Source organism: Acomys minous, assembly GCF_964271855.1.
Source record: "Acomys minous genome assembly, chromosome: 5".
In the NCBI taxonomy this organism is placed as follows: Eukaryota; Metazoa; Chordata; class Mammalia; order Rodentia; family Muridae; genus Acomys; species Acomys minous.
In genome coordinates this window covers 43,710,203-43,736,790 of record NC_140494.1, presented here as the reverse complement: position 1 = coordinate 43,736,790, position 26,588 = coordinate 43,710,203, and the positions used below count along the sequence as shown (strand labels likewise).

Here is a 26,588-nt window from a genome sequence, read left to right as displayed (position 1 = left end):
ATGAATCACAGGCTAGCCCTATGAAGAGTGGCTGGGTTTCACATGGAAAGCAACAGCAGTCAGAGTATTAGGAATAAGCAGTTTCATTTGTTACCTGAAAACCCACCTCAGGGACAGGTTGCTGTTGCTCAGTTGGTGGAGTATTTACCAAGCATGCACAGATCTCTGGGTCTGAGCTCCAGATGTGGTGCAGCACACCTGTAATCCTAGCATTTGGGAGGTGGGCAGTGGGGGCAGGGGGACAGAATGTCAATTCCATCCTAACTATGGCTATAATTGAGTCTGAGCCAAGCCTACCTCAAACCAAAAATGACAGGGGGAAAAAAAGCCACAGCAGAACTTAGTGGCGTAGAAAGCGAATGTTTGCCCTTGTTATCCAAATCATGGCTGGCCTGGTGATGCCTCTGGACTTTGCTGAGTGCACACCACCCCTTTTGTCAGCTGAAATCAGGATGTGGATCTGCTGATCTCGAGGGAGTTCTCCTGGGATACCCCTGTGGCCTCTGCTGAGCTCTTTTCCTTATCGTGTATGTGTCCCAGTCCAGTAGCATTGCCTGGGCTTCTTTGGATGGCTGTGGCTGGACTCCAGGTAGCAGGAGACGCATAAGCACCCTGAAGTCAAGAGTCAATGGCACTATGCCACACCATTTTGTTCACACACTATTGACCAGAACACATGGCTGGCCAGCCCAAGGCCGAGGGGTACGTGCGGATTCATCCGTCATCCATGTTTTCAATCTATAGTTATCAAAACCTGGTTTTTTCATTCAGGAAGACTGTGTACCCACTAGTGAGGATCCGACACCCATAGTGATTTATGATGAGTCCCACTTGGCCAAGTATTATACCAGTGAGGCTTTGGCTCCCATGTTACAATCTCCTGTTTACTTGCTTCTATTATTATGCATGGCTCTAGGGTATTTCTCCAAGGCCTTGGCCATATGTGTTCCTCCTATCCCTGTGCTTTCCAGAAAAACACTGCCCAGTACAGATCGAGTATAGTTGGATCCATTGTATGTCAGTGTCCCAGCCCTTATGTAGAAAGCTGGGTGATTGGCACAATGCCTTATATGAGTAAGTCACTCAACACATATTTGCTGAAGGGATTTAAATGTGGTTTACCAGCCGTCTAAGCACATACTCTTTGGCAGCAGTGCATACATTAGAAACCCGGGATGAACTTGCAAGTGCCTACAGAAAGCCTCATAAATAGGACTCAGTTGGGTCAATAAATAGTCCTAGAGAGACTTTTACACATTGATGCCTTGACAATTTGAACTAGAGCAAGTAGTCTGAATTTTATGTCTTGGAAATGCACATATTATAATTTATGGAAATGGATGGGGGAGGGTGTCTCAGTTGTGAGAAGATATTCTTTCCTAGAATGTCTTTCATTAAAGCAAGTATTTCATAGTTCACAGTAAGTGCTGTTAGCCCTGCAAGTTTGAGAGCCACTGATTGCAGGAAAGGCTGTTCTCAGCTGGCTGGGATTACAGGATCTATGAACTTACAAGGCCTTGCTTCCTCTTTGTTTGGTCTCGTTTAAAGCCTCTTCCAGTGTATAGGTTAAGTCAGTGTCCTACTGTTTTCAGTCATAAAGCCTGTTTGGTCTGATCAGAAGCTGTTTAATTTTGTTTTATAGCTTTCTCCTCTCCGTGAGGAAGACTAGTTTAGTTTCCAGAGCAGTCTTGGTAAGGCAGCTGTTGGACACCGAAACTTACCAAATATTGCGAAAGCAGCTAGAGTAGTCATTAGGAACTCCGTGAAAGAGCATTTTACACAGATCACCCCAAGCCACTAGCTTCAGCTGAGCCGGAAATAGCTCAAGGGCTGGCACGGCAGGGTGGAGTTAGGAGGACAGGAGAGATGCGGTGGAAACAGGGCCTAGGATTTTATACACACAAGCTCCAGGATGGAGACAGCCACTGAGTTACAAGCAGATCCCTCTGCCACAGAAAGAATCAGTAAGGAAATCTGAAAGCAAAGGCTGTCTTTGGCCTCCAAGTTTCTCCTTTAGTAGCTGAATCAGGAAAGATGTAAAGTAGAAACAAGCAAAATATAGTCCTTGGGCCCCGGGGGTCCCAGATGCTCCTGAAGCTGGTGCGAGGAACCCAGTTTGCCCAAGGCACTGGAAGAGCAAGGCAGCACTTCCATTCTTACATCCTGAGCAGAGTTGGGGGAAAGGTTCAAGAACCCCACAGTTCTTAAACCACCATCAGCCTTTTTATGTTTACCCCAGAGACCTCACAAAAGGGCTCCCACCTTGATGCTTGAGCTAAAATACATTATTGCAAGCATAAGGATGCTCACTTCCATTGGTTTCCCTAGTCCCAGGCCACAGGTGCACATTGTATGCTCTGCTGTCTGCTGCACACACTCACTGCCTCATCCTTCCTTGCTGCCACACCTGAGTTGAAAACAAAAACACCTTTCTCAGAGCCTACCTGTAGCCATTTGGCAGGGCTGCCGACTCAAAACAGTATAGACTGTGTAGCTTAAAGGACTGATAAGCACAGTCATGGGCATCTGTAGGCAACAAGTCTGAGGCCAAATTATAGACAGGCTTGATTTCTTCTGAATACTTTGAGGAGCAACTTGCCCTTTGCCTGTCTCTTGGTTCTGAGACTTTCCTGGCAGCCTTTGGCATGGAACTGCATTTCCCGGTCTCTACCCTCACAAGGTTATTTTCCCTGTGCATAGCTGTCTTTGTATTCAATCTTTCCCTTTTTACAAGGTCACTAGTCATATTTAGTTGGACACCCACCCACTCCAACATGACTTCATCGTATTATGTCTGCAATAATCGTGTGGCTACATAAGGTCGCATTCTGAGGTCCAGAGATCAAGACTTTAATGTTTGAACTTCAGGGACAGACGTGGTTTGTTCATGTCACCACCACTCTGACCCTCAGTTTTTTCCTATGCCATGGTCCCCAGCGTCAGCCTTGCAGTCAGTTCTTGTCAGCTGGCATGTTCCATGGGTTGTAACCTTTACCAGGGGATTTGCACTCGCCAGCTATTCATAGCAGCCCCATAGCTCTTGCATGTGGCATCACTGACCTTTTTATTCCAGGGGTTTCTGCCAGAGTAGGGGCATTTTGTATGGGTCGGTCAAGACTGTCTCCTTGCAAGACTCTGCCCAAGTGGACGTCTGTCAATGACATAAAAACACATATACAAGTAACTAACAGCAGTGATAAAGAGAAAATGTCCATGGCTCTGCCCCCAGCATAGACTGTGTGCGATGCACAACTCTTGCCTTCTGGCCCTATGTTTCCATCAGCTGAGCACTGGCCTGAATGCGCCTCTTACCTCACTACAGACTCAAAGTGAATCTCTCATGCTGCCTGCCAGGGTCGACTCAGGCCACCTGTGTGCTTTTCATCTCTATTAGGGCTTCTGGTCCAAACGCTAGGTCAAGCACAGCTGCCTCCTTCCCGCCCCTTGCTAGGACAAGTCTCATCTTCCTATATCTCCATTTTTGCTTCAGGATGCCCTCTCCCCGGGGCTCCTTTTCTTGCCCCTCAGTGGCCTTGACAGACCCGCCGCTCTCCTAACCTGACACCTCTCTTACCTCTGCAGCTGTCTCTTGGTTCTCACCTCAACCTTGCCTTGCTCTCTGGACATCAGAATCACTTAGCTTCCTTGCCCCTGAACTCAGCTACTTGCCCAATATGATGTGTGCGGTCCCCAGTGATACATTTCCCATTCCCCAAGGTCGTTTTCAGCATTACCGCAAAATCCCACGTGACTCCACTGATCCTGATGAAGGCGCATCATCTCCATTGACTAGTTGGTGTGGCAGCAGGCTGCCCCTTAAACTCTGACAAGAGGGCCTTACTTTTCCCTTTAGCCCCAGTATGATGTCAGAGTTGTGTCTGGGTGTCACGTATACACATCCTTAGTTACGAGAGCATGACTTACATGGTAGCATCACTTGGAAAGCCTTGAAGAACATCAGCCCATTTTGTATCAACCTGCCTCAGTGAGGTCAAAGCTGCTATAGCTTGTCCTTTCCTCTTTGTTATTGACTTGTGTCAGGATGTTAGATGGTCCTCAAGTCCTGCGTCTCCTCTTGTTTGTTGGGTTTGTATACACCCTGTGTATGTATGTGTTGGATGCCTTCTGTGATTCATCCCCACACCATGACAAGTCTTGACACAGGAGGACTCCAAAAACACCCTCTGGACAATTTCCAGCATTGGCCACCCTCCTCCCAAGAAGTGGCGTTGAGCTCTGGCAAGTGTCACAAGCTCACTTTAAAACTCTGTGCTGAAAACACATGCTAAACTCTAGAAAGGTTTTCTTAGTGAATAGCTAAAAATATTCAAATATTTAGTTTCAGTTCTTTTCACCAAGTATTTTGTTATAATATCAAATATCATAAATGTATAATAAGAAGTTGGGTAAATCAATACTTAGCAAATACAGAGGAAAATCAACACATCGAGAGTCTTTCAGTGAGTGAGCTATCAAGTTGTGGTTTATAGGAGAGTATATAGTCTTACCTAGTTTGCATGTTAAAACTTATATATTTGCTTCACCCACTAATAAAAGTGCTGGGTAATTGGAAGCCCTGCTCACTCAGTAGAAGAATGAGATTCTACATGATTCTCTTACAGTTTTCCTGATTTTTCTACAATAAGGCAGATATAACATTAAAAATTATTTTGTCTTTTTTTTAGACAAAAAACATATATAAACTATCCTTTTCTAAACACCATGTCTGTTTTGGTCCCTTGTAGCCTACAGTGATTTAGGATACTACATCATCAACAAGCTACATCATGTGGATGAGTCTGTGGGGAGCAAAACACGAAGGGCCTTCCTGTATCTCGCTGCCTTCCCTTTTATGGATGCCATGGTAAGTAGAGGGAAGCATGGCCTTCCCTCCTTCTTAATGGTAAAATATAGTTATTATAGACTTCATCATTTTAAGCATTTTTGTGTGTATGGTTCAATAGAAGACAAGCATTCATGTTTCTATGCCATCAATTTGTAGCGCGCCTTTTATGTTGCATACTAAAGCTATTCCCATTAAATAGTAATTCCACCTCACCACATGCTACCCCCCCCAAAACCATGCTCTACTTTCTGTCTCTATGAGTGTGACGATATTAAGATGCCACGCGAAGGGACTCAAGCCATGTTCATTCTCTTGCAACTGGCTGATTTCATTTTAGATATTGTCAATGTTCTATGTTACAGATTGTGCCATATTTTCATTCCTTTATAAAGCAAAATAATGTTTCCTTGTATAGACAATATATTTTGCCTGTCTACTCATTTACATTACTTCTCCATTTTGGCTACTGAGATTAAATTATGAACATGAGTATATAAATATCCTTTTGAGTTCCTACTTTCAGTTCTTTGGGGTACACATCCAGAAGGGGGGGCTGCTAGGTTGTCTGGCACTTATATTTTTTTTAATTTTGGGAGGAGCTATGCAGCTCATTTCCATGTCAGCTTACCAGTTTTACCTACACGTAGGTGGTTTTCGACTGATCCTTGAGCTTTTCAGCCAGTGTCTCACATCAATTTATGATAATTATACAGATAGATAGATAGATAGATAGATAGATAGATAGATATTTGCTACAAGTTCTAGCAGTGAACATTTTGATGCAGTTATTAAGTGTTTTTTTTTTTCTGATAAGTTCAGTAACAGGAGATGGAGCTAGCTTTCTCAGACACTTGCTACTTGTGTGATGTAAACATGAGGGTTCCACAGTGGGCTTGTCCTGAACATACTGTTGGGATGTCATCATTAGTTACCAGGCTTTTGATATAAAGCAAGGACTGTCACGAGTCCTGTGTCAATGGTAATGAAGGCCTTTTTCTTTTCACTTTAGTGTAGCTATACAGAGACAATGCAGAATTAATAACATTTAATACCTACTGATAACTTTTTCCAATGGCTTCCTTTGTAAGTTACTGTGGGTGGGAGAATTGGGTCACCTGTGAACAACTGTGCCTGGAGTCTCCTTTTATGACTTTATCCAGCTGTTGCCTCTGGTAGCTGATGCAGCAAACTTAGTTAAGAAACCCAAGGAAAGGTCAAAGGGGCTATGCAGCCCCAACAACCTCCCACACTTTTGCATAAGGAGCCTAATACTTACAAATGGCTTCATCAAAGATAAGAATCAGGTCTCAGTGTTGAAAGAGTTAGGGTTGATCTGGATAGACGGAACCTATGATGTCACTCTGTCCTCCCCGTAAACTGGAAGTGGAGCTGGATCTAAACAGAGAGTGGTAATTATACAGTGAATTCTGGGAACTCATGACTTTTCACAAAAGGGAGCTGCAGGCTCTTAGATGCTTGGCCTTCTCTCCCCTGCCAGCTGTTTTATTTGCCACAACAGCATTTTGAAAGCTCAGTACAGGTTGAGCATCCCTCATCCCAAACCCCAAACCCCAACTTCTCAAAAACTGAAAGTTTCCTGAATGGTACCACATCTTAGAAGTCAGATAGCCAATTTCATGTGTAAGATTCTGATTCATGTACAAAAGTCTTTTAATTACTGTATAAACTTACTTCAGACTTTTTGTATAAGTCATACAAATTTTGTGTTTAGACCTTGATCCCAATGCCTGGTTATCTATCATCTATCTATCTATCTATCTATCTATCTATCTATCTACCTACCTATAACTATCTGTGTCTTTTTTAATTCTTTGAAGTTTTTTAGATAGATAGATAGATAGATAGATAGATATAGATATATAATAATAAACATTTATAAAAAGCAGTCATCTCTCCCTCATTCACCTGCACATGCCACATACACACTTATATACCTGTAGCAAAATCCTGTTAACCTGGTTGGGGAGATAATCTTTAGAAGTCACGAAACTTCCCACCCAGATGGCATTAAGACAACAAGAGAACCCACAAGATGCTGTTTACAAATGTCAGCTACATCTTTTTAAACATTGGACACCTTGGGACCTCAGCGTTGGGAGAACAGAATAGAGGCATCATCTGTCACACAAAATCTTTACTTAGACCTGGTGATTTGCTCACTGTGCTCAGCTCAACTGTCTTCTTGTTTTTTCTGTGTTCTAGTTTGCTTTCCATTGCGGTGATAAAACCATAGCCGAAAGCAGCTTGGGGAGGAAAGTTTATTTCATTTTACAACTCCCAGTTGCCAGCCATGGTTGAGGAAGCTAAGGCAGGGACTGGAGGCAGAAACCAAGTGGAGGCCTTGGAGGAGCATGGCTTGCTGATCTACTTCCTCTAACTTGTCCAGCCTACTTTCCTCTACAACCTAGACCTACCTGTCTAGGAGTGGTGCTGTCCATAGTGGACCAAGCCACCAGTCAACAAATCCCACACCACAGACTTCCCCCTACAGACTATTTTGGTATTTTCTCATTTGAGTTCCCTCTTCTGAGAAGACCCTAGCTTGTGTAGAACTGACAAAAATCTAACCAGTCAGTCCAAATTGGACATCAAGGCTCTGTGAAGTTCTTACACAGATCCTGTTGTGAGCACCAACCTCCATGTCCTGTCAGCTAAGCCTCGGGTTGCCTACTCCATTCCAGGACCTTCCTCCTAGCCTCCCTCAAACACACAAAGCCAAGCTTGGATGTTGTTGAATGGCTATCAGACTCTGAGGTCTTCTGTACCCCAGGCTAGTTCCCAGATAACTGAGACAGATACCTCTTGGATTTATAAAAGCTTTATAGCACACCAACCGGGCAGGTATCAACCATCTAAGGTATTTTGCTATGTCCCAGCTACACACTGCAAGTTACTTGCCTTAAATGTTCCTCTCTGGGCTGCTTCTGTTCCATCAAGCCAGCCCTCGTGGCCACATGCTCATGGTCCTTACTGCCCCATGGCGACTTTCTTCTCTCCCACTGCTACATCTTTCCCTTTTTCTCTCCAGTCTCCCAGCATCATGGTCCCTCTAAGACCCCAACCCCAGGAACCCAAGCCCCACCTACTTCTCTTCTGCCCAGTTACAGGCTTCAGCAACTTTATCAACCAATTAATTTTAAATTAGGTAGATCAAGGTTTATACCACAAAGCCTGGTATACATGGGAATGTGCTCATCTGGGCTGCAATCAGGTCTTGGAGGCCAGTAATTAGCATTAGAATGCATAACAACCAGAGCAACCCCCAACACTCAGACCCTGGAGACTAGAGAGTCTAGGCAACAAAATCTATGACAACATAGTCCAGAGCCCTGATCGGCTCATGAGCTGATGACTTCAGTCTCTCACGCCTTAGAACCCTTGCTCTAATATGCTTTCTGGAAGGATTTGGGGATCAAGACAGCTTCAAGGGAGGTCTTGTGTCCCCCACTCTTGCTAGGCATTCAGTTGCCAGCCATGGACACCAGCCCAACCAGTTGGCTTATCTCTTTCTTAGCCCTACTGAATAAATATGTGTCATCATTCACTCCACTCAAAATCTAGTGTGGAGCTATCCCCCAGATGAAGTTCACTTTTACCAGTGAAAGACTTGTCAACCCCGCTGCTATGACAGTTTGAGGCACAGACTTACCTAGTAAGTCATAATGTAAGAAACACCGTAATCCCAGCTATGTCTCTCATTGAAAATTCTGTTCTTTCCGGCAGGCATGGACCCATGCTGGCATTCTCTTAAAACACAAGTACAGTTTCCTGGTGGGATGTGCCTCAATCTCAGATGTCATAGCTCAGGTAACTATGCTCTGTGTGTCTGTCACAGCCCCTCAGAGTGACTGACCTTCTGATGAGTGAGTGACTGGATGGAACTGAGATGTTGAAACCGTACTCACAGTTTATGTCTGCGTGGTGCTTCCCAGCATTTGGCTCATATCACATATGGATTCTGATAGTGGTTTGATAAGTGAGGAAAGGTCATAGGCTGTGATCAAGGTATGTACAATCTTGCCTGGTTGGGTGTTTTACAGATTTAAATTAAGTTCCTAAGATCTGACCCATTAGTTTTGAGGTAATGACTAGTAAAGTGTGCTGGCGAGATGGCTCAGTGGGCAAAGTGCCTGCTGTGCAACTCTGCAAGCACGAGGACCAGAGTACAGAACCCCAGAACTGGGTAAAATGTGTGACCAGTGTTTTTCTGTAACCCCAGGACTGGGAAGGTAGAGGCAAGAGGATGCTGGGATCTTGCTGGCCGGCCAGTCTGGCTGAAGCAGCTAGTTCCAGATTGAGTGAGAGACCTGTCTCATAACAAAATGGAGGGTGGTGGCGAAAGATACCCGCAGATAACGCTGTGCACCCACAAGTGAGGGTGCATGCACATGCAGGCATGAGCATGCACGCGTGCACACACAGTGATATCAGAGTAACACCACTGAGCCAGTCATATACAGTCACTTTGCACTTGTTCCTATCCTCATGCCCTCTGCAGGGACTGAAAGAAAGCAGTCTGTCACTTGGTTCCAGAAGGAGCTCTTGGGACTCATGGGATTATTATTTGTTCCTTTTTTTTTTTTAACTTTGTTTCTTCTTATGGGTGGGGCACACATACTAGGCACACATGTGGAGATCGTAGGACAGTCAGTTCTCACCTTCCACCTTTGCCTGTGTTTCGGGAATTGAGCTCAGGTCACTTGGCTTGAGCAGCAAGCACTGTATCTACTGAGCCATCTTACTAACCCAGGTGCTTTGTTGTAGCTTTCGTTTTGGTCTGGCTTTCTGTTGATTTATTTGTTACACAATCTCTCTCTCCCTTTATAGCCTAGACTGACTTGGAATGCTCTGATCCTTCTGTCTCAAACTCCAATTTGATTGGGGTTTGACTGGGATTTGGGATTTGACTGGGATTATTCTTAAACATGAGTTCTTATGTGGGTACCAAGAAGTTCTGTCACTCACACATCATTTCCCCACTGTCTTAATTAGGGTTACTATGGCTGTGATGAAACACCATGACCAAAGCAAATTGGGAAGGAAAGGGTTTATTTGGCTTATACTTCCAGATCTTAATCCATCGTCAAAGGAAGTCAAGACAGGAACTCAGGGTAGGAATCTGGAGGCAGGAACTGATGCAGAGGCCACAGAGGGTGCTGATTACTGGCTTGTTCTTCATGGCTTGCTCAGCCTGCTTCCTTATAGAACCCAGGACCACCAGCCCAGGGGTGGATCCACCTACAATGGGCTGGGCCACTAATTAAGAAAATGCCTTACAGGCTTGCCTACAGCCCAGGTGTTACAGAGGTATTTTCTTTTCTTTTTTTAAAAATATATTTTATTAATTTATTCATATTACATCTCAATTGTTAGCCCATCCCTTGTATCCTCCCATTCCTCCATTCCTCCCTCCTTCCCATTTTCCCCTTATTCCCCTCCCCTATGACTGTGACTGAGGGGGATTACCTCCCTCTGTATATGCTCATAGGGTATCAAGTCTCTTCTTGGTAGCCTTCTATCCTTCCTCTGAGTGCCACCAGGCCTCCCCATCCAGGGGACGTGATCAAATATTGGGCACCAGAGTTCGTGTGAAAGTCAGACCCCACTCTCCACTCAACTGTGGAGACTCTCCAACTATGGCACCAGCCAAGGACAATACATGCAGTAAACTTTGAACCCCTACCCAGATCTAGCCAGAGGTATTTTCTTAATTGAGGTTCCCTCCTCTCGAATTAGTTTACCTTGTCGGGTTGACATAAAGCTAGCCAGCACACCCACATTTTAAAACGAGGCAGGAAGTTGGTTCCACTGTCTGACCACATTGTCTGAGAGGAAGGAAGGCTTACGTTTTCCTTTGCTGTGCCCTCTCTCTCCAAAGATAGAGCAGGAAAAAGCTTCTAGAAAAAGAAGATGCAGTCCCTACAGCGTAGCAGTGTGAGCACAGCTCCACCACACAGGTGGGCGGGGCTTGAGAATGCAATGGAGGAAAGCCTTCACGCAGGTGCACACTTCCTCCCACAGGCAGCCCCTGGGTTCCTCCTGGTTGTACACTCTCATCCGTAAACCACGGCTTGGAAATAATCTACAGTTAAACTGTTAGGTTCATCTCCCTAAGGACCAAGAATTAACTCTCCAAATTAATTGCATTTACTCCAAAGATCACTGGGAAAAGTAATTGAAAATAATTCTTGCTAACGCGCGTGCGTGTGCCTGCATACCAGCTAGCATCATTCTTTGATATATCTTGTTAATTTTCCTGTACAGTTATTAGCGTTGGGTCCCAGTGTTCCCTTCGGCATCCTCTGAGGGCTGAACTAAGCTGTCTTGTTCACTCACAGTTTAATTTGAAGGGAAAGAAACATCTCGCCTTTCAAACAGCGGCAGAAATTCCGTGGGAGTTTGTAGATGTGTATTATTTCAAAGGAGAAAAGACAAAAGGAAGCCGAAATGGGGAAGAAGGCATTTAGCTCTGCCTAAGATAAATATAGTAGGCATCTAGGACAGAAAAACAAAGAAGCATGCTTATGGAAAATACTTTGCCATATGCCTACAGCCATTTTTCTTCTTCATTTTCAACCTGGCCCTGGCCCCTGCTTATTGGAAAAAAAACAAATCTGGTTAGGAGAAGGGAAGGAAGCTGAGTTCAGATGCTGTCTTGCCCTGGGCTGTTCCTGGTAGAGAAACTATTTTAAACTTTGTTGTTCGAGAGTTCCTGCCACAATTTGTTCAGGGGAATAAATATAATTTTCATTCGTAAGTTTTCCACCCCTCTCCCCTCCCCAACCCTCTAGCCCGCCACCCTGCCCTGCTTTATTCTGCTCCTTACCTGACAGCATCTGCAGCAGCTAATCTGTAAGTAGGCCCTACGCAAAACACTGTGAACTACCTACCTTGCCTTTGTCAACACAAAAATATTAACTCTCGCCTCCAAAGGAATAAGGGTAGTTTGTTCTGAAGGTAAATATGGGCCACCATGGCCCAAAAATATAGATTTAGGTTACTCCAACCCCAATGCCTGGTGTGGTAGTAGTTTAAAGATGTTTTTATAGACACAGAGCAAAGAATATCATAAATCAAGACACTTTTTAAATGCATCGGTGGCAAGTGGGGTTTTGTTAATACGTTCCAGAAGGTTTTATCTGGTAGTCTCAGGATGTCCGCCCTGAGACAGAGATCAGCAAGGAATGGCTATTTTTTCTTTACAAGGCTTAAAGGTAGCTAGCCCTGGATAAATTGTAATTAGGCTCTGGGCCTGCAGTATTTCAGCTTTCTTCACAGTTCTAGTCAGCCACTCAGCCTTGCAGAAGCTTCAGTGGAACCAGCAGCTTTTTCCAAGACATTTCACAGTGCAAATAAATGAGTGAGAAAAGAAATCAGTGAGAAAATGGGTTAATAATACTTGGAATTCTACCAGCAACTCCCACTTTAAAAATGTGTTGGTTCGTACAATAGTACAAGTTGAGGCATGTGACCTCCATATTTCTTAAATATATTTTATTAATTTATTCATATTATATCTCAATTATTATACCATCCCTTGTATCTTCCCATTCCTCCCTCCTTCCCATTTTCCCCTTATTCCCTTCCCCTATGACTGTTCCTGAGGGGGACTTCCTCCCCCTATATATGCTCAGAGGGTGTCAAGTCTCTTCTTGGTAGCCTGCTATCCTTCCTCTGAGTGCCACCAGGCCTCAAGGGGCATGTCCCATGAATGTCTTCACTTATCAGAAAAGTGGGACAGAAGGGAGGACATCCTATTGGGACTCTAGGTGAGAGAAGCATGGGAGAATGGGGAAATAGAAGGATCCAGAGGGTCCTAGAAACCTACAAGAAGAACATTATGACGGGTGGATCTGGGCCCAGCGGTCCTGCTCAAACTATGGCACCAGCCAAGGACAATACAGGCAGTAAACTTAGAACCCCAACCCAGATCTACCCAATGATTCTTCACAGTTGAGTGAAGAGTGGGGTCTGACTTTCACACGAACTCTGGTGCCCCATATTTGCCCACCTCCATATTGAACTGGAGTTCCAGATGTCCCCGCTGGTGACGTCACTATGGGCTTTAGGAAAACGCTATTGGTTTGTTTTATTCCGACCATCCAGACTTTGTTCGCTTTTCAGCATCAAAGTGAGAATTCTGCTGATGCTGTTTGTCCTTCCTGGTACCTCCCATCCCCTGCCCTCTGCTGAAACCCACCCTTCTTCTGAGGTCAGCTGTGAACCCGCTCTCCATTCCTGCCTTTTCGCCTCAGCCTTTGGCAAGACCATACCCTTGCCTTGCCCTTGTGCGCCTCCCTCACCTGGTGTCTGTGCAAACTATAAGTGCACAGCTCGGGCCCCTCCGCTGACCCTGGGATGCTGTCACACCTCCCTGGGATGCTGTCACACGTCCCAGGAGATGACCTTGATTCCCGCTTCCCAGAGAAAACTGAAGCAATCTCATTCTTATCTTGTGGCCACTGTCCTGTGAGCGAGCTTAACTTGCAGCCCCTGCGTTCCGTGATTTGGAGAGGTGGCATCTCTGTTTCAAGGCCACCCTGTTCTGATCTAGCCTGCTTTCTCAGGAACCTTATTAATTATTTTTCAGTGACCCCTCTGCCTCCCTGGATGGTTATCTGGGCACAACATGTACTCAGATAGCTGGAAGACACAGGGTGGCAAGCAGCTTTCTCCATGCACCTCCTCAGCCACACGCATGTCTTTCTCTTTATTCTCCACAGCCACTTCTTAGAAGGACTGTTTCCACTCACTGTCCCCGTGTTTTATTTTTCTACTTCCTTTTCAGTGTGCTCCCTACATAGGTCCGGCTTCACTTCTGTCAGTTCTCTCAGATGGTCCTTACCAAGGACCGTTGTGGCATTTAGACCGAGGAGGCAGTTTCCGTTGTCTCATGGGCACCTCACCAGCTCTTTACACTAGACTCCACCCTTGCTGGCCCCGTTCTGTCCATGGAGACTCTGACTCATGCCCATGATGGGCTGGATGGGGTTTGCCCCTACCGTGACCCCATCGCACACGCAGCAGGGTGATCATTTTCCCATCTCACCCACTCCCACCATTGCCATTAGCCATGAAGTGGCACGGCCAAGGGAGGCAGAGGGGTCTCACCAGAGCCTGCCCCGCGCTGTCCAGGATGCCTAGCCCCTAAATGTGCATTAAACAAGCCATCACCTAATAACAACACAACAAAGCCAGGTTGTCTCCTAGGTTTAATAGCATCTTCAGCATGACTGTGATCCCCCGTTAAATATCCATAGCCTCTCCTTCTCAGAGCTTCGGACAAAGCTGTGGCGTTCCCACAGACACCCGGAGCCTGTGGCAAGAATTCTCCTGTAGCGAGAATTTTGCTGAGTAAAGTGCAAGTGCAATCATCTGGTTAGAAACTCAGGGGCCACCCTGGGAGCAGCTCCCTTTATCACGAAGGGTTATGAGCTAGTCCTTGGGGCTCTCTTGCCTTTGCTGTGCCCGTCTCTGCTGCTGTCACTCACTCTGACTGAGAACCGTCCCTTCACTCGCCTGCACCCAGCTGCCCTGGCTCTCCTATTGCCGCCACAGCTGTCTCGTCCGCTGAAATCCTGACCACCTCAGCCTCGGATTACAGGGGGTACTTGAAACTCTCAATCCTGAGGCTGACTGCCATGGCTGGAGCCCCCACAAACCCCTCCGCCTGTCTAGCCCCAGCATGGCCTTCATCCCACCTGGCTCTCTGGTGCACAGTCCACCTACCACAGATTCTCCAGCCTGGAAGAAATACTCTGTCACCCACCACCCCCACCCCCCACCCTCCCCACCCCACCCCACCCCACCCCCACTCCTGCCTCCTTCCCGCTCCTCCCACCTCTGCTGGATCTAAAGGTCTCAGCCCACACATTGCCCACAGTCATGCTTCCCTCCCCTGCAGCGACCCTGTCATGGCTGGCAGCGTGCACTCGCTGGCCCATTGTTTGAGTAGCATTTCTGTCCTCTCCACTAGCCTGTCAAGCCCCGAGAAGTCAGTCTGGCGCCAACTATAGCTGTGTACCAGAGCCTGGTTGGGGGCCAGTACGTGCTTTCACTGGGACGTCCTCAGCGCTAATGCAGCAGGTTCCTTCTGAGCACAACCTGGCGTGCTTTCGGTAGCCATGCCAGACTCAGCAATCGTGATTCTGCATGAGAGTGCAAAGCACACAGGTGTTATTTTGAGTTGGGAAGTGATGTGGTCTGCCGTGAAGAAATAACGCCTGTGACAGGTGCTAGGCTGCCTGTTTCAGTCTGTTAGAATTTCAAGGTGGGGGGGGGGGGTGTTTGGAACTCCCCTGGATCAGCCCATCTACCTGTCACCCTTCTGCCCGATGGGCTGCTATTGTTGTCCCCCCGCCACATTACTCCTCTTCGGCACACATCTTCCCTCTCCACCCTGGTTCAGGTCCCCCCTCCACGGTCCTGCTCCTCGGGCTTCTGTCTTGCAGAGGACACAGTGGCCTTCACATTTTCACTTCACACAGCCGGGTCTCATGGTCTACGTTGTCACCACCTAGGTTTATACTGCACTCTACATAGACGGTAAACAACGTGAAGCTTGGATGTGCATAAAAGGACATCCTAGGGCACTCTCCCTCGCTAGCAAAGTAAATAGGCATTGTGTCCACAACCGCAAATGCCCGCCAGGCCTCATGTCTTTCCGTTCACTGCCTTTGGTCCAGTTAGAAGCAACATGGGGAATTCTCTGCCTTTGGTCCAGTTAGAAGCAGCTGGGCATCCTAGAAGATCATGGGCATCCTTACTTCTGTCACTCCCCAGCATGTCCTCCCGGCATGGCAAATGTGTGTGAGACAGGGTGAAGGAGACAGTGAGAGTGACCACCTCGTACAACCTGTGTCTGCTTAAGTCGCCACGTTCTCAGCTGTCTGCCCAGAGCCACATGTCCGTGCAGTACCTCAGTGTTCTGGGGACCCAGTGGTGAGGGTGGCCACACTTCTGGTGGCTGCAGGATGAGAAGGCTAATACATTGTAAACTCTGCTTTCGAGACTGAGCCATCCAAGAGAGATTTACACTTCATCGTGACTTCAGTCTCTCCTGATTTAAGGTCACTTTTACCAACCACACAACCTGTTTTTCAGCCTCTAAATATCACCACTGTGGTTTGGAGCCTAAGTTTTGTAGATTGGTAAATACGAAGCCTGCTACTTCCAAGTACAGGACATCCAGGTCTCTCGATAAAGAAGTGGGCATTGTAGTCACATGGTAGTTACTATTTTAATAACTTTCCCAGCATAGTGTTTTACATATTTTTAAATTGTGCGTTGTCCCATCATCATTTCTAGAGGTGTTTGGAACAGCATTTTAGTGGGTTTTATCCTGTAAATGTTCTGCCCATCTGCCCCTGCACATTACTGGCTGCCACGGCTTTTTCCACTGCTGTGGAAAACTACAGTGGCCAACGGGGAGGCAGCTAGGAGGCCAGAGTTTCTAGGTATTTCTTAGTGGGTAATCTTAACAAGAAATATAATTGCCTTAAAAGAGTGTCAGTGGTTGATCGTAACCATGGCTGTGATCCACTCAACCTGAGCATCTGCTTCTGGGTCACAGGCAGTCAGAATCGAGGCAAAGCCAGTGGTCAGTTCTGCGCATCAGTTACAGGGTTCCAGAGGAGCCCAACCTCCATGGACCAGCTCATCCCGCTGACCTGCCCTGTTCTCTCTCACAGGTCGTTTTCGTAGCCATTTTGCTTCACAGCCACCTGGAATGCCGAGAACCGCTGCTCATCCCCATCCTGTCTCTGTACATGGGCGCACTCGTGCGCTGTACCACACTGTGCCTGGGCTACTACAGGAACATCCACGACATCATCCCGGACAGGAGCGGCCCAGAGCTGGGGGTGCGTGCACCTTTTGACTGTTTACAGTATTAGCACATGCCAGTCTTGTACAAAGTAACAGGACTCCCCGTGCAGTTCTCATGCTTGCGTGCATCAAGTGGCCGTCATACTCGTCCCCCCATTCTACTCTCTCCCTACTCTTCCTGTCCCTCTCTGCCTTACCCGCAGGGTAGTCCTGACCTGTTCAATCACAGTCTGACCAAAGACCCAGAGAATATGAAATGAGAACCCAGAGTAATAAGCCCAAAGGTCAAGTGCTAGGGGTTTTCTTAGAGGAAAGCAGACAGAACATCCTATAGACGGGAGTGATCTTAGAAGTGACCCAGACAGAACATCGTGAACTCTATAGACAGGAGTGATCTTAGAAGTGATCCTCCAGCCTCCTCCTCCTCCTTACCAAAGGAGGAGGCAGTGTGTCAGGTCAGGTCATGGGCAGCAGGGCATTAGTACCTCCCTGTACTCTCGATGGTAACCTCTTTCATGGCCCAGAAAGCTTTAGGATTCATGGAACCATTGTGCTCATGATTTATTGTTTTTAACATCATCGCATAGCCCCAGGCTCTGTTTGTATTATCTCCACTGGCCAGTTCCAGGTTCCTAACTGGACACATCCTAGGGACTGGGCAGAGCTCTAGATACTATAGTGTGATGGGGAATCTTCAGATATGGCTTCTAGGTACAAACAGCTTTAAAACGCAATAGGCAGGTAAGACCAACACGGAGAAAACATTTGGGGTGGGGTGGAGGGTACACCACCTAGATGAGTCAAAAATTAAACAGTGTCTACACTGCAAAGGACCCAAAGGGCCTCCAGTTTTGGTTGAATGGGCTAGGAAGCCTCCCTGGAGAAGTTTGGGTTTGTCCCGGTCCTTATAAATCAATTAAGAATCAAGATAAGAATAAAGCACCCAGTGTTCCATACGAGGCCAAACACTCTGCTCATCACAAGTCATGAGAGCAGTGTTGTGTGAGACACCATTTCTCTCCACCAGCTATAAGGCAGACAGGAAGGATTATGTCTAACCTTGACCACACTCCATACCCCATCCCCAGCCCAGCCAGATGACGCTTTCATCGTGTCACGCAGCAATTGTGTTGACCATGTACCTCATACCTCATCCTAGGTCAGGCTACCACTGAAATCCTACCTAATTATTTCTACCACTTGGCCAGCTACAATTGTCTTGATAGGACCATCTTCCCTCTCCTCCCCCTTCTCCCTCCATCTCCTCCTCCTTCCGCTCTTTTTCTGTCTTTGTCTCTGTCTCTGTCTCTGTTCTCTCTCTCTCTCTCTCTCTCTCTCTCTCTCTCTCTCTCTCTCTCTCTCTCTCTCTCTCTCTCTCTGTGTGTGTGTGTATGTGTGTGTGTCCAGCCTCCAACTAAGGGAAAGAAATCAAAATACCTAAGATGGTCCTATGATGTAATTGTTACCCTCTTAAGAAACAAAACCAAAATTTCATAAGAGAAGCCAAGCTTGAAAGATAGCACAGGCCCTAAGATGCCTTAAGACATGCCTTGGCCTTTGCTTTTGCTTCACTTAGTGTTCTGCACAGTGTGTGGCTTCTGTAAAGGCTTTGGAGGTAGGAGTTTCTGTAGCTGAGCTTAATAGTTCTGTAATAATTGGACACATTTTTATATATTGACTGATTCCAAAGCAGATTATAATAGCTTTTTATTTCTCAGAGTTACCTCCCACAGACATGGCTTCAAGCCAGCCACTGTGATGACATAAACAGAGACTCATTTCAAACCTGCTTCTCAGGTCCTGGAACTGGGCTCCACCTTGTACGGAGGCTGGTTCCACACATGGAAAACAGTGGTCTGGATCCATTGAGCGTCACTCAGTGTGCTTTGGTTGCACAGTCGCTTGCCAGCTGTCTGAATTAATTTCTAATAAGACTGTACACTTAATTTTAATTCAACTTGGCATGCCTACAGAGGCTTTTCTGTATGTTATTGTTAAGCATAACGAGGTTGCTGTTGATTGGCATTAGAAGGACAAGTTCTGATTTCAAGCTGTTTTCTTTTCTACTTCTGGAACCTAATGAACTTCGACCTCTGTTTCTCAACACAGGGCGATGCAACCATAAGAAAGATGCTGAGCTTCTGGTGGCCTCTGGCTCTGATTCTGGCCACACAGCGAATCAGTCGGCCCATTGTCAACCTCTTTGTGTCCCGGGACCTTGGGGGCAGCTCTGCTGCTACAGAGGTAGGGCACTTTGTGGGCATACATTGGGGGATAGAAGTGATAGAAATTTATTTCTAGTTGACTGCAAGAGCTCAAGCAATTCTAAAGTATTAGGTCATATGACACAGTGACAAAGGAAGCCATGAGTGGCTGACTTTTGACGACTACATCTCTGTGACTATGGAAGAAAACATCTACTTTATCCTTCTTACGCAGAACATGAGGAACCAAGGCATAGGAGGGAAAGACGGGGATAGGCTAGAAGCTGAGACAGAGAGAACATTCTAGCTTTCTGACTTCCTTTCCATGGCCCTTTTATTTCTCCATAGTGCCAGCATGCAGCCTCTTCCCTGTTGATGCAAAGGATTCTGGGGTATGCCTGTAGGAACTCAAGCAGTGCCCCAGATCCCGTTGTAACCCAGCGTAGCCTCCCTGGTCTACCCGGAGTCACACACATGCCATGCCACCTATGGGCTCTTTGACAACCAGCCCTCCTCCAGAGGAGAGTCTCCTGTGTGTACTCACTCAAAGCCCCAGAAATGGATCTGGAAACTGGCTGCCATTGCATAGAAAGGGTTGACTCATCCTCTCCCTCCTTCAAGCGGGGATGGTCAAACAGGGTGACTACATTTGTTTCTTCTCCATTGCCTTCTGGAGAATTCATTCTGTTGCTGGCACCTCTGATCCTTTAGGAGGCCTGGAGCCTTCTCATTAAGGCCTCCTGTTTACACCTGGCCTTGACTGCACTGTCAGCAGCTCCCCAGCCCAGCGCATCCTTGCCAGTTTCCATGTCCTGGGAAGTACTCCTGTTGCCCAGGAGAAGATGCCTATAAACCAAAATCAGAAGGCTTTCTCTGGCCCCTGCTTATTCCTGGATTTTGGTATCTGAGTCACAGATGTCATCTTGGGTGGCTGTTATGGTACAACAGCTTTTTCAGTCAAATATTGCTTTTTCTAAGTAAAATGTATGGGACCCCCATCGCTTATGTGCTAGAATTCCATCTTCCCATCAATAACCCAAAAGAGAACAGATTTTGCATCAGGCATTTCCAAATTGCCAGCTATGGCATAGCTCAACATATGGTGAACAGAGCTGGCGGTTATATACTGTGTGCTTATGCCTCAGGCGTTTGTTTCCATTTTAGTCATTTCCCATCATCCTTGTGTGATTAATATTACCAGTGCCATTCCTGTGGAGAAACTGAGATGAGAGTCCAACAGGAGAGGGTTCCCGTCTGACACAAGAGTGAAAGGGAAGTTTGGATCTAGGCCTGCCTAGCATGATGTTCTTTCATGTTATGCCACACCACACCACGCCACACCACGCCACGCCAAGTTTCCTCATGGTGCTGCTGACTGTACCATGTCCCTGTGTGCTGGGCACAGTTGCTGTCCATCAAAGCAAATGAAGCCTGACTTCCTCTTCCGCTGGTGACTTAAACCACCAGCCTCCAGAGTGTAGCCGTAGATGCCAAATTTTCATTTTCCTCCATGCAAGAAAAGAAAACCCTTTTCATGGAAACCTGTTGGTAGCCTTTCCTGTGTGAAATATCTTTTTTTTTTTTTTTACTGAATTAAACTTTTGAGTTGGGCCACTAGGACCAAGCAGCCTCAAGTGTGTTGAGTTGGAAAGACAGTAGCACAAAGTCGCTGACAAGCAAGACTGCCACGCTGAAGGATGGCATGGAGGTGGAGAAGCGCAGCCATCCCAAGACTCTTCTTCTAAAGTCTTTTGGGCTTGAGGGGATAGCACAGTGCGGACCAGGGTCCAGATCACCAGCTTCTACCTATAATGCCAGAGCACGCAGGCAAAGGCACAGCATCCTCTGAACTAGCTGACTGAGACAAATGAATGAGGTCTCTGGCCTCAGGTGGGAGGCCATCCTCAATACGTGAGAGGGAGCGCAATGGAGGAAGATCCTTGCTGTCAACCAGGCCTTACACACGTGCAACACAGACGCGAGCACACACACACACACACACACACGCATTCTACGCACATGTGCGAAACACCACATAACATTGTGACTGATGTGGGAGCTCGGTTAGGCCCAGTGGAAAGAACCCAGATTCTGGAGCCTATGGCAGCTGGATTGGGATCTTGACTTTTAAGCAGGGGATCTGGCTTGTTCTTCATTAGATTCATGCGAAGTGGGATCTCCCTGATATGATCTCTACTCTTTTAGACTGTCCTGTGGCTAGTGAATGCATGGGCAGATGTGCCACTAGCCTTGGCACCTGGCCTGGCAGATCCTGGAGGACTGCCTGCTCATGCCCACGCTAACATTGTCCCCTCTTCTCTTGCAGGCAGTGGCAATTCTGACAGCTACCTACCCCGTGGGTCACATGCCATATGGCTGGTTGACAGAGATTCGTGCTGTCTACCCTGCTTTTGACAAGGTGAGACCTCTATGGCATGGTGTCAGAAACACACTTTGTCATGTTGCCACTTGATGGACAGGGGTTTCCAGGGGCTTAACTTGCTGCAGACTCTGTAATGTTTGGTATTCCTGAGGTCACATTATTCCCCCTAGACTTGAGTATTTTCAATGGAAAAATTAAATAACCCCCCAAAGCAAGTTTATCAGGCTTTGTTCCTCTGGCTTATTGTGGTTTACTCAGCATTATACCTTGTGGGTCCTGTACTAGATAGATGTCCAGATTGTGGCACGTTGAGGGAAGGCCTTGAGCTTGTAGGCACATGTCTGTCTTTCTGTGGCAGGGAAACACAGACAGTGTTTGTGGAGCAAGACTTGTTTCCTGATTGGCTGGAGGTTTTTTCTTAAGGCATGTTTATTTCTGTACATGTATGTGCTGAATGAGTTTATGTGTACCAGAGACACGCAGGTATCCTCAGAAGCCAGAGGGCATCAGAGCCTCTGGAGTTGGAGTTAAAAGCAGTTGTGAGGTGCCCAGTGTGGGTGCTAGGAGCCCTCCCCCCAGCTCCATTCTGTTCAGTTCAGCCAAAAATCCCCACCGGCCAGCAGCTCTGCCCTCCTGCCACTGTTGGCCCCTCCAAGGGAGGCATCTAACTCTTCTGACCTCATCTTTGGCTGGGTGGGGACTTCCCTGCTTGTCATTACATAATGTCTACTTAATCACACCTCTTTTATTTAAAGCTATAGCCATTTTCTTTGAAACAAATAGCTAGCAAGGCATACTGTTTATATATATATATATATATATATATATATATATATATATATACATACATATATATGTGTATATATATATATATACATATATGTGTATATATATATATATATATATATATATATATATATATATATATATATAATGTTCTGAAAGAACAAAAGGCAATAGCTCCCCGCGTGTAACATGTTTAGCCTTGCTTTCTCTTAGCAATAGCTCAGGGCCACTGCTTCCTCTCTTCTGTCTCATTCAAGCAAGAGTCCAGTGGATTTGGGGAATGAGCCTATGGCCAAGGTCTCCAGCAGGCCAAACTGGGCTCTGCTTCCTAGCTGTCACTACGCCTGCCCCCTCATCCTTCCCTAGCCCCAACTCCAACTTCTTCTGGGCACAAAAGGCCCCGCCAGAAGTAGAAATTTTTCCCTTTTTTGCTCACAAATAGCAGCTTTGGAAAGGCCTCCATCTCAAAGGACAGACTTGTAGAATCTAGCTTCCAAGAGAGGTACCCTACTCCTCCTACCCTACATCACACCATCACACCCCAAGTAAGCCCAGAGTACTTCCCAAGTCAAGACAAAGTCCACCCCCTACACACCACACACACACACACACACGCACGCACGCACGCACGCACACACGCACGCACGCATGCAGCACGTACGCACCCCTCCCATGACAGCATTCTTCCATACTGCCCAGCCTCCTCCTATCTTCCATTTCATTTCCCTTCTTGGGTCCACACACTCATCATAAAGTCTGACTCACCTCTCAGCTGCAGGGGTCCCTCCAAGAATCCACATGAGATCTTAAATAGGAACTGGGCTGGTGTGGCTTCTGCCTTCATGGTCTATTGGTCCCCACCCCCCACCACTCACACACATTTGGTGCAGCACAAAGAGCTTCTTCCTAGGTGGTATTTGTCGTTGATTCCTGCAGACCCCTGAGACTGCGCAAGGTCTGAGTCACTTTAAGAGAGGGACCTTCTGCTTAGTGAGTTAACGCAATCTATAGATAGAACTCCCGCTTTCGTTTCAAGGAACGTGTGTGTGCTAAGTCCTAGAAACCCAATGCAGATGTCAGTCTTGGCTAAATTTCTCTTCTGCCGTTGGTAAGTAAGATTATATAATGTGACTCACACAGACAAGAGAGTGGCTATGTACCGAGGGGGTGAACTGTTGGCTGGGACTGTCCCAGGTGAAGTTGGTTTTGGCTACCTAATAATAATAAAACTTAACAATACCACCCTCTGTGTCTTCAGCGGGCGCACCCAATAAAAACATCGTTTTAATCACAAGGGTTAGAAGCTATGAATTTTTTTTTTTCTTTAATGAGCCTCCCTCTGGCCAGCAACTAGAGTTACTTGGGGTCCGTTTAAAGCCTCACCATTGTTTGCACACATTCTGGTGAGCAATCCCAAGCCGTGTTTGGGAATGCCATCTGGCCACTAATACCTTAGATCCCTCCGTGTGGGCTGCCTACGTTCCTTGTCTTGACGATGGCAGTCTCTGACCTCTCTGTGGGTTTCAGAAGAAAAGATCTAAAATGGTTCACATACCTTGTAGTGGTTCTGACTAAATATAAACCATGTGTGCAAATTCTCTATTTTTTTTTAAAGTGGTTGTCTATCAAAGAGTTCATTGGGCAAGTCAAACCAAACTGCTTGTCTAATGCTGGTGTGCCACTTCGTTTCCACCACTTCTGCAGAGGCGCGTCTGTGCTCTCTTACAAATGAAGGTGTCCTACCGTGGCCACCAGCATGGGCCAGGAGTCTTTGGGCATGACTGCCTGAGGTTTATAGTGTCTCCCCCAATCCCTGCTCTCCATTAAGCCAATGAGGGGCCAGGTGTCATGGACGGCTTCTGTTCCTCCAACCCCTGCTCTCTATTAAGCCAATGAGGGGCCAGGTGTCATGGACGGCTTTTGTTCCTCAGCTCTGGAGCTAATTTGATCTATAGTGGAGCGGGATTCTTCTCTGATTTTCTTGGAGTGTTGGTTAGGAGAGCGCAGTGGGTTAGATGGCGTCAACAGGCCTCTTCCCTCACTGTGCCCTTTGGTGACCCGTGAGAAGATACGCTGAAGCACCTGCTTACAGGATTTCCTTACACCTCAAGTGTGGCAAATGCTCCTTGATATGCTGTTCTGGTTAAGTTCCTCTGGGCCGGAGAGTGGGCGGGACATGCAGGATGTAATCTCAGTGATTGGTGCACAGGGGTCTGAGCATTTGAGGACACGCTGTCTACCCAAACAGCTCCAGCATCATCAGGAGGGAGGCCAGGAAACTGTCAATCAGTCAAAGGTTAGAGAGGCTTTCACAAGCAGGTGGGCTAGGGAGGGGCTGGACCTTTAGAAGAGGGGTACTTTAAAAACCAGGAAATCCAACCAAGGGAGAAGAGACAACTGCTTGGATGCAGGGGTTGGGGGGGAATAGGAGCCCTGTTTGGGGTGCAGGTGGGACTGGTGGGAAGGCGTGTCTGGGGCACAGAGCAGCTGGTAAGTGCTCAGGGGAAGTAGTATTCCTTTGGTAGGGAGGAGAAGATCCCCAGAGATCAGTGAACCAAGGCATTTAAGGAGACACCAATCCTGGTGGCCAAGCACAGGGTCTGCCGAAGCCAGAAGGGGACACATGAGTCAGGAAGCAGGCTTCAGAGCCAAGGCCCTTCGGGGTGAGGTGGCAGCCTGGTGCCAAGGACAGAGAATTGAAAGAGGCCAGAGTTCCCTCTGGTTAATGTTTCTGGACAGGAATCTGACAGCCGTTTCAGAGACCCAGTGTGACAGCCATCTTCCGAGCTGTCACTTGAGATCCATACTTGAGGCACGTCAAATAAAACAAGGTGCTCTTTGTGACCTGGGGGCTCAGCCAAGGATAACCTAGCCTTGTCATCGCTGCCATTCTCTTTTCCCAGAATAACCCCAGCAATAAACTGGCGAACACAAGCAACACGGTCACCTCGGCCCACATCAAAAAGTTCACATTTGTCTGCATGGCACTGTCACTGACGGTAAGGGGAGACTGGGGACCGAGCGGGGGGAGGGGTGCTGGGGGCAGGGGCTGGGGGGGGGGTGAGAGGGGCCGGGGAGAGAGCACATTCCCTCTCTTTCTCTTCGTGAGTGCTGCCCACAAAGGGAAATTGCCATCTTAAAGGAAGAATCCTATATTTCATAATGTGATGCCTGACTGTCTTAATTAATGACTGTTGCTCAAGATCATTGACTCTAAGAATAAATTTGTTGCTTCTCAGGCCCACAGACATGATCAAGAAAGACAGCTCTAATCTAAATAACACTCTTGTGTGTGTGTGTGTGTGTGTGTGTGTGAGAGAGAGAGAGAGAGAGAGAGAGAGAGAGAGAGAGAGAGAGAATATCTTTTGAACTCAAGTCAACTTTGTAAATGCCACTGCCCTTTCCCAAATGTAACTAGTATATTTTCTCTAGTAGAAATCATTTTCCTAATCACATTGTACAGATATAGCTGATTTACTATAATGGGGGTCTCTCCTGAGTCGCAAAATGTCTGTTATAATTAAAAAGGACAGTAACAGCCCTGTTTGGGATGCCGGTGGGAACGGTGGGAAGGTGTGTAGGGCACAGAACTGTAAATAAGGGTCTCACTGTGTAGACCAGGCTGGCCTGGAACTCACTATGTAGAACAGGTTGGCCTAGAATTCACAGAGATTTTCATTTTCCTGCCTCTGCCTCTAGGAGTTCGGGTGTACATTTTTTTGGTTTTTGTTTTTCTTGTTTTTTGTTTGTTTGTTCGAGACATCCCTGGCTATCTTGGAACTTACTCTGTAAATCAGGCTGGCCTCGAACCTGAAGAACCACCTGCCTCTGCCTCCCAAGTGCTGGGATTAATGGTGTATGACACTACTGCCTGGCCTGGGTGTACATTCTTAAGTAAACAATACATCCTAGCTTTGCTAAGCTCTCATATGGAAAGATAATACTCAGAAAACGTTAGGGATGGTGCCCATGCAGAGTATACAGTTTGAGACTGACAGTTTAAACATTTCCTAAAGGCAAGGACAAACATAGCAGCATACACGGTAGCTGTGCCATGGGATTCTTAAGGGATTAAAGAATACAGCTCTTTAAACTCAGCTCAGTTCTCCTTTGTTGCTGTGGCTGCCACTGCTAAAATCCTGTAGAACTTAATTTTTATTTATACAAACTATCTACTGATTGCCAGCATGTGTTCCTCAGGCATCACTAACAGGCAACAAAGAGGGCCAAGTGCTGAAGTGTCTTCCTAGGAACAGGAAGACAGTAACTGCCATCTTCGCTGTAGTCCTCAGAACATTTAGCTTGGTGAGCAGCATTGGTTTCCTTGAAAAGCAAGACCTAAGTAAGTTTCAAATCTCCAGCAACCACTCAAAAGCTAAGGCTTAATATCTGGTCCAACACCTGGACTCACAGAAAGCCTTTGGAAACACCTAGTTACAACGTCACACCCTCAGCACCCATCTTCACCAACACTACCTCTCCAACCACCTGCCCCTGTGGGATGCGGTGACACACATGAACC

General features: G+C 46.8%; 1 protein-coding gene and 1 long non-coding RNA gene across 2 annotated transcripts in view; one reads left to right on the top strand and one right to left on the bottom strand.

The window, feature by feature from the left end:
* LOC311598477 overlaps positions 1–6,294 on the bottom strand; it is a 19,668-nt gene extending 13,374 nt beyond the window's left edge. Inside the window, exons 1-2 of the long non-coding RNA XR_014779546.1 lie at positions 6,123–6,294; positions 3,061–3,151 (exon numbers count right to left, since the gene is read on the bottom strand). This is a non-coding gene — a long non-coding RNA (uncharacterized lncRNA). The remainder of the gene's footprint in view (positions 1–3,060; positions 3,152–6,122) is intronic.
* The window catches only part of ANKH (ANKH inorganic pyrophosphate transport regulator), a 137,015-nt gene that overhangs the window by 86,411 nt on the left and 24,016 nt on the right, over positions 1–26,588 (top strand). The window contains exons 3-8 of the mRNA XM_084783518.1: positions 4,746–4,864; positions 8,591–8,674; positions 16,558–16,728; positions 18,803–18,937; positions 21,224–21,316; positions 24,970–25,065. Of these exons, the coding sequence (XP_084639644.1) occupies positions 4,746–4,864; positions 8,591–8,674; positions 16,558–16,728; positions 18,803–18,937; positions 21,224–21,316; positions 24,970–25,065 (698 nt within the window). The remainder of the gene's footprint in view (positions 1–4,745; positions 4,865–8,590; positions 8,675–16,557; positions 16,729–18,802; positions 18,938–21,223; positions 21,317–24,969; positions 25,066–26,588) is intronic.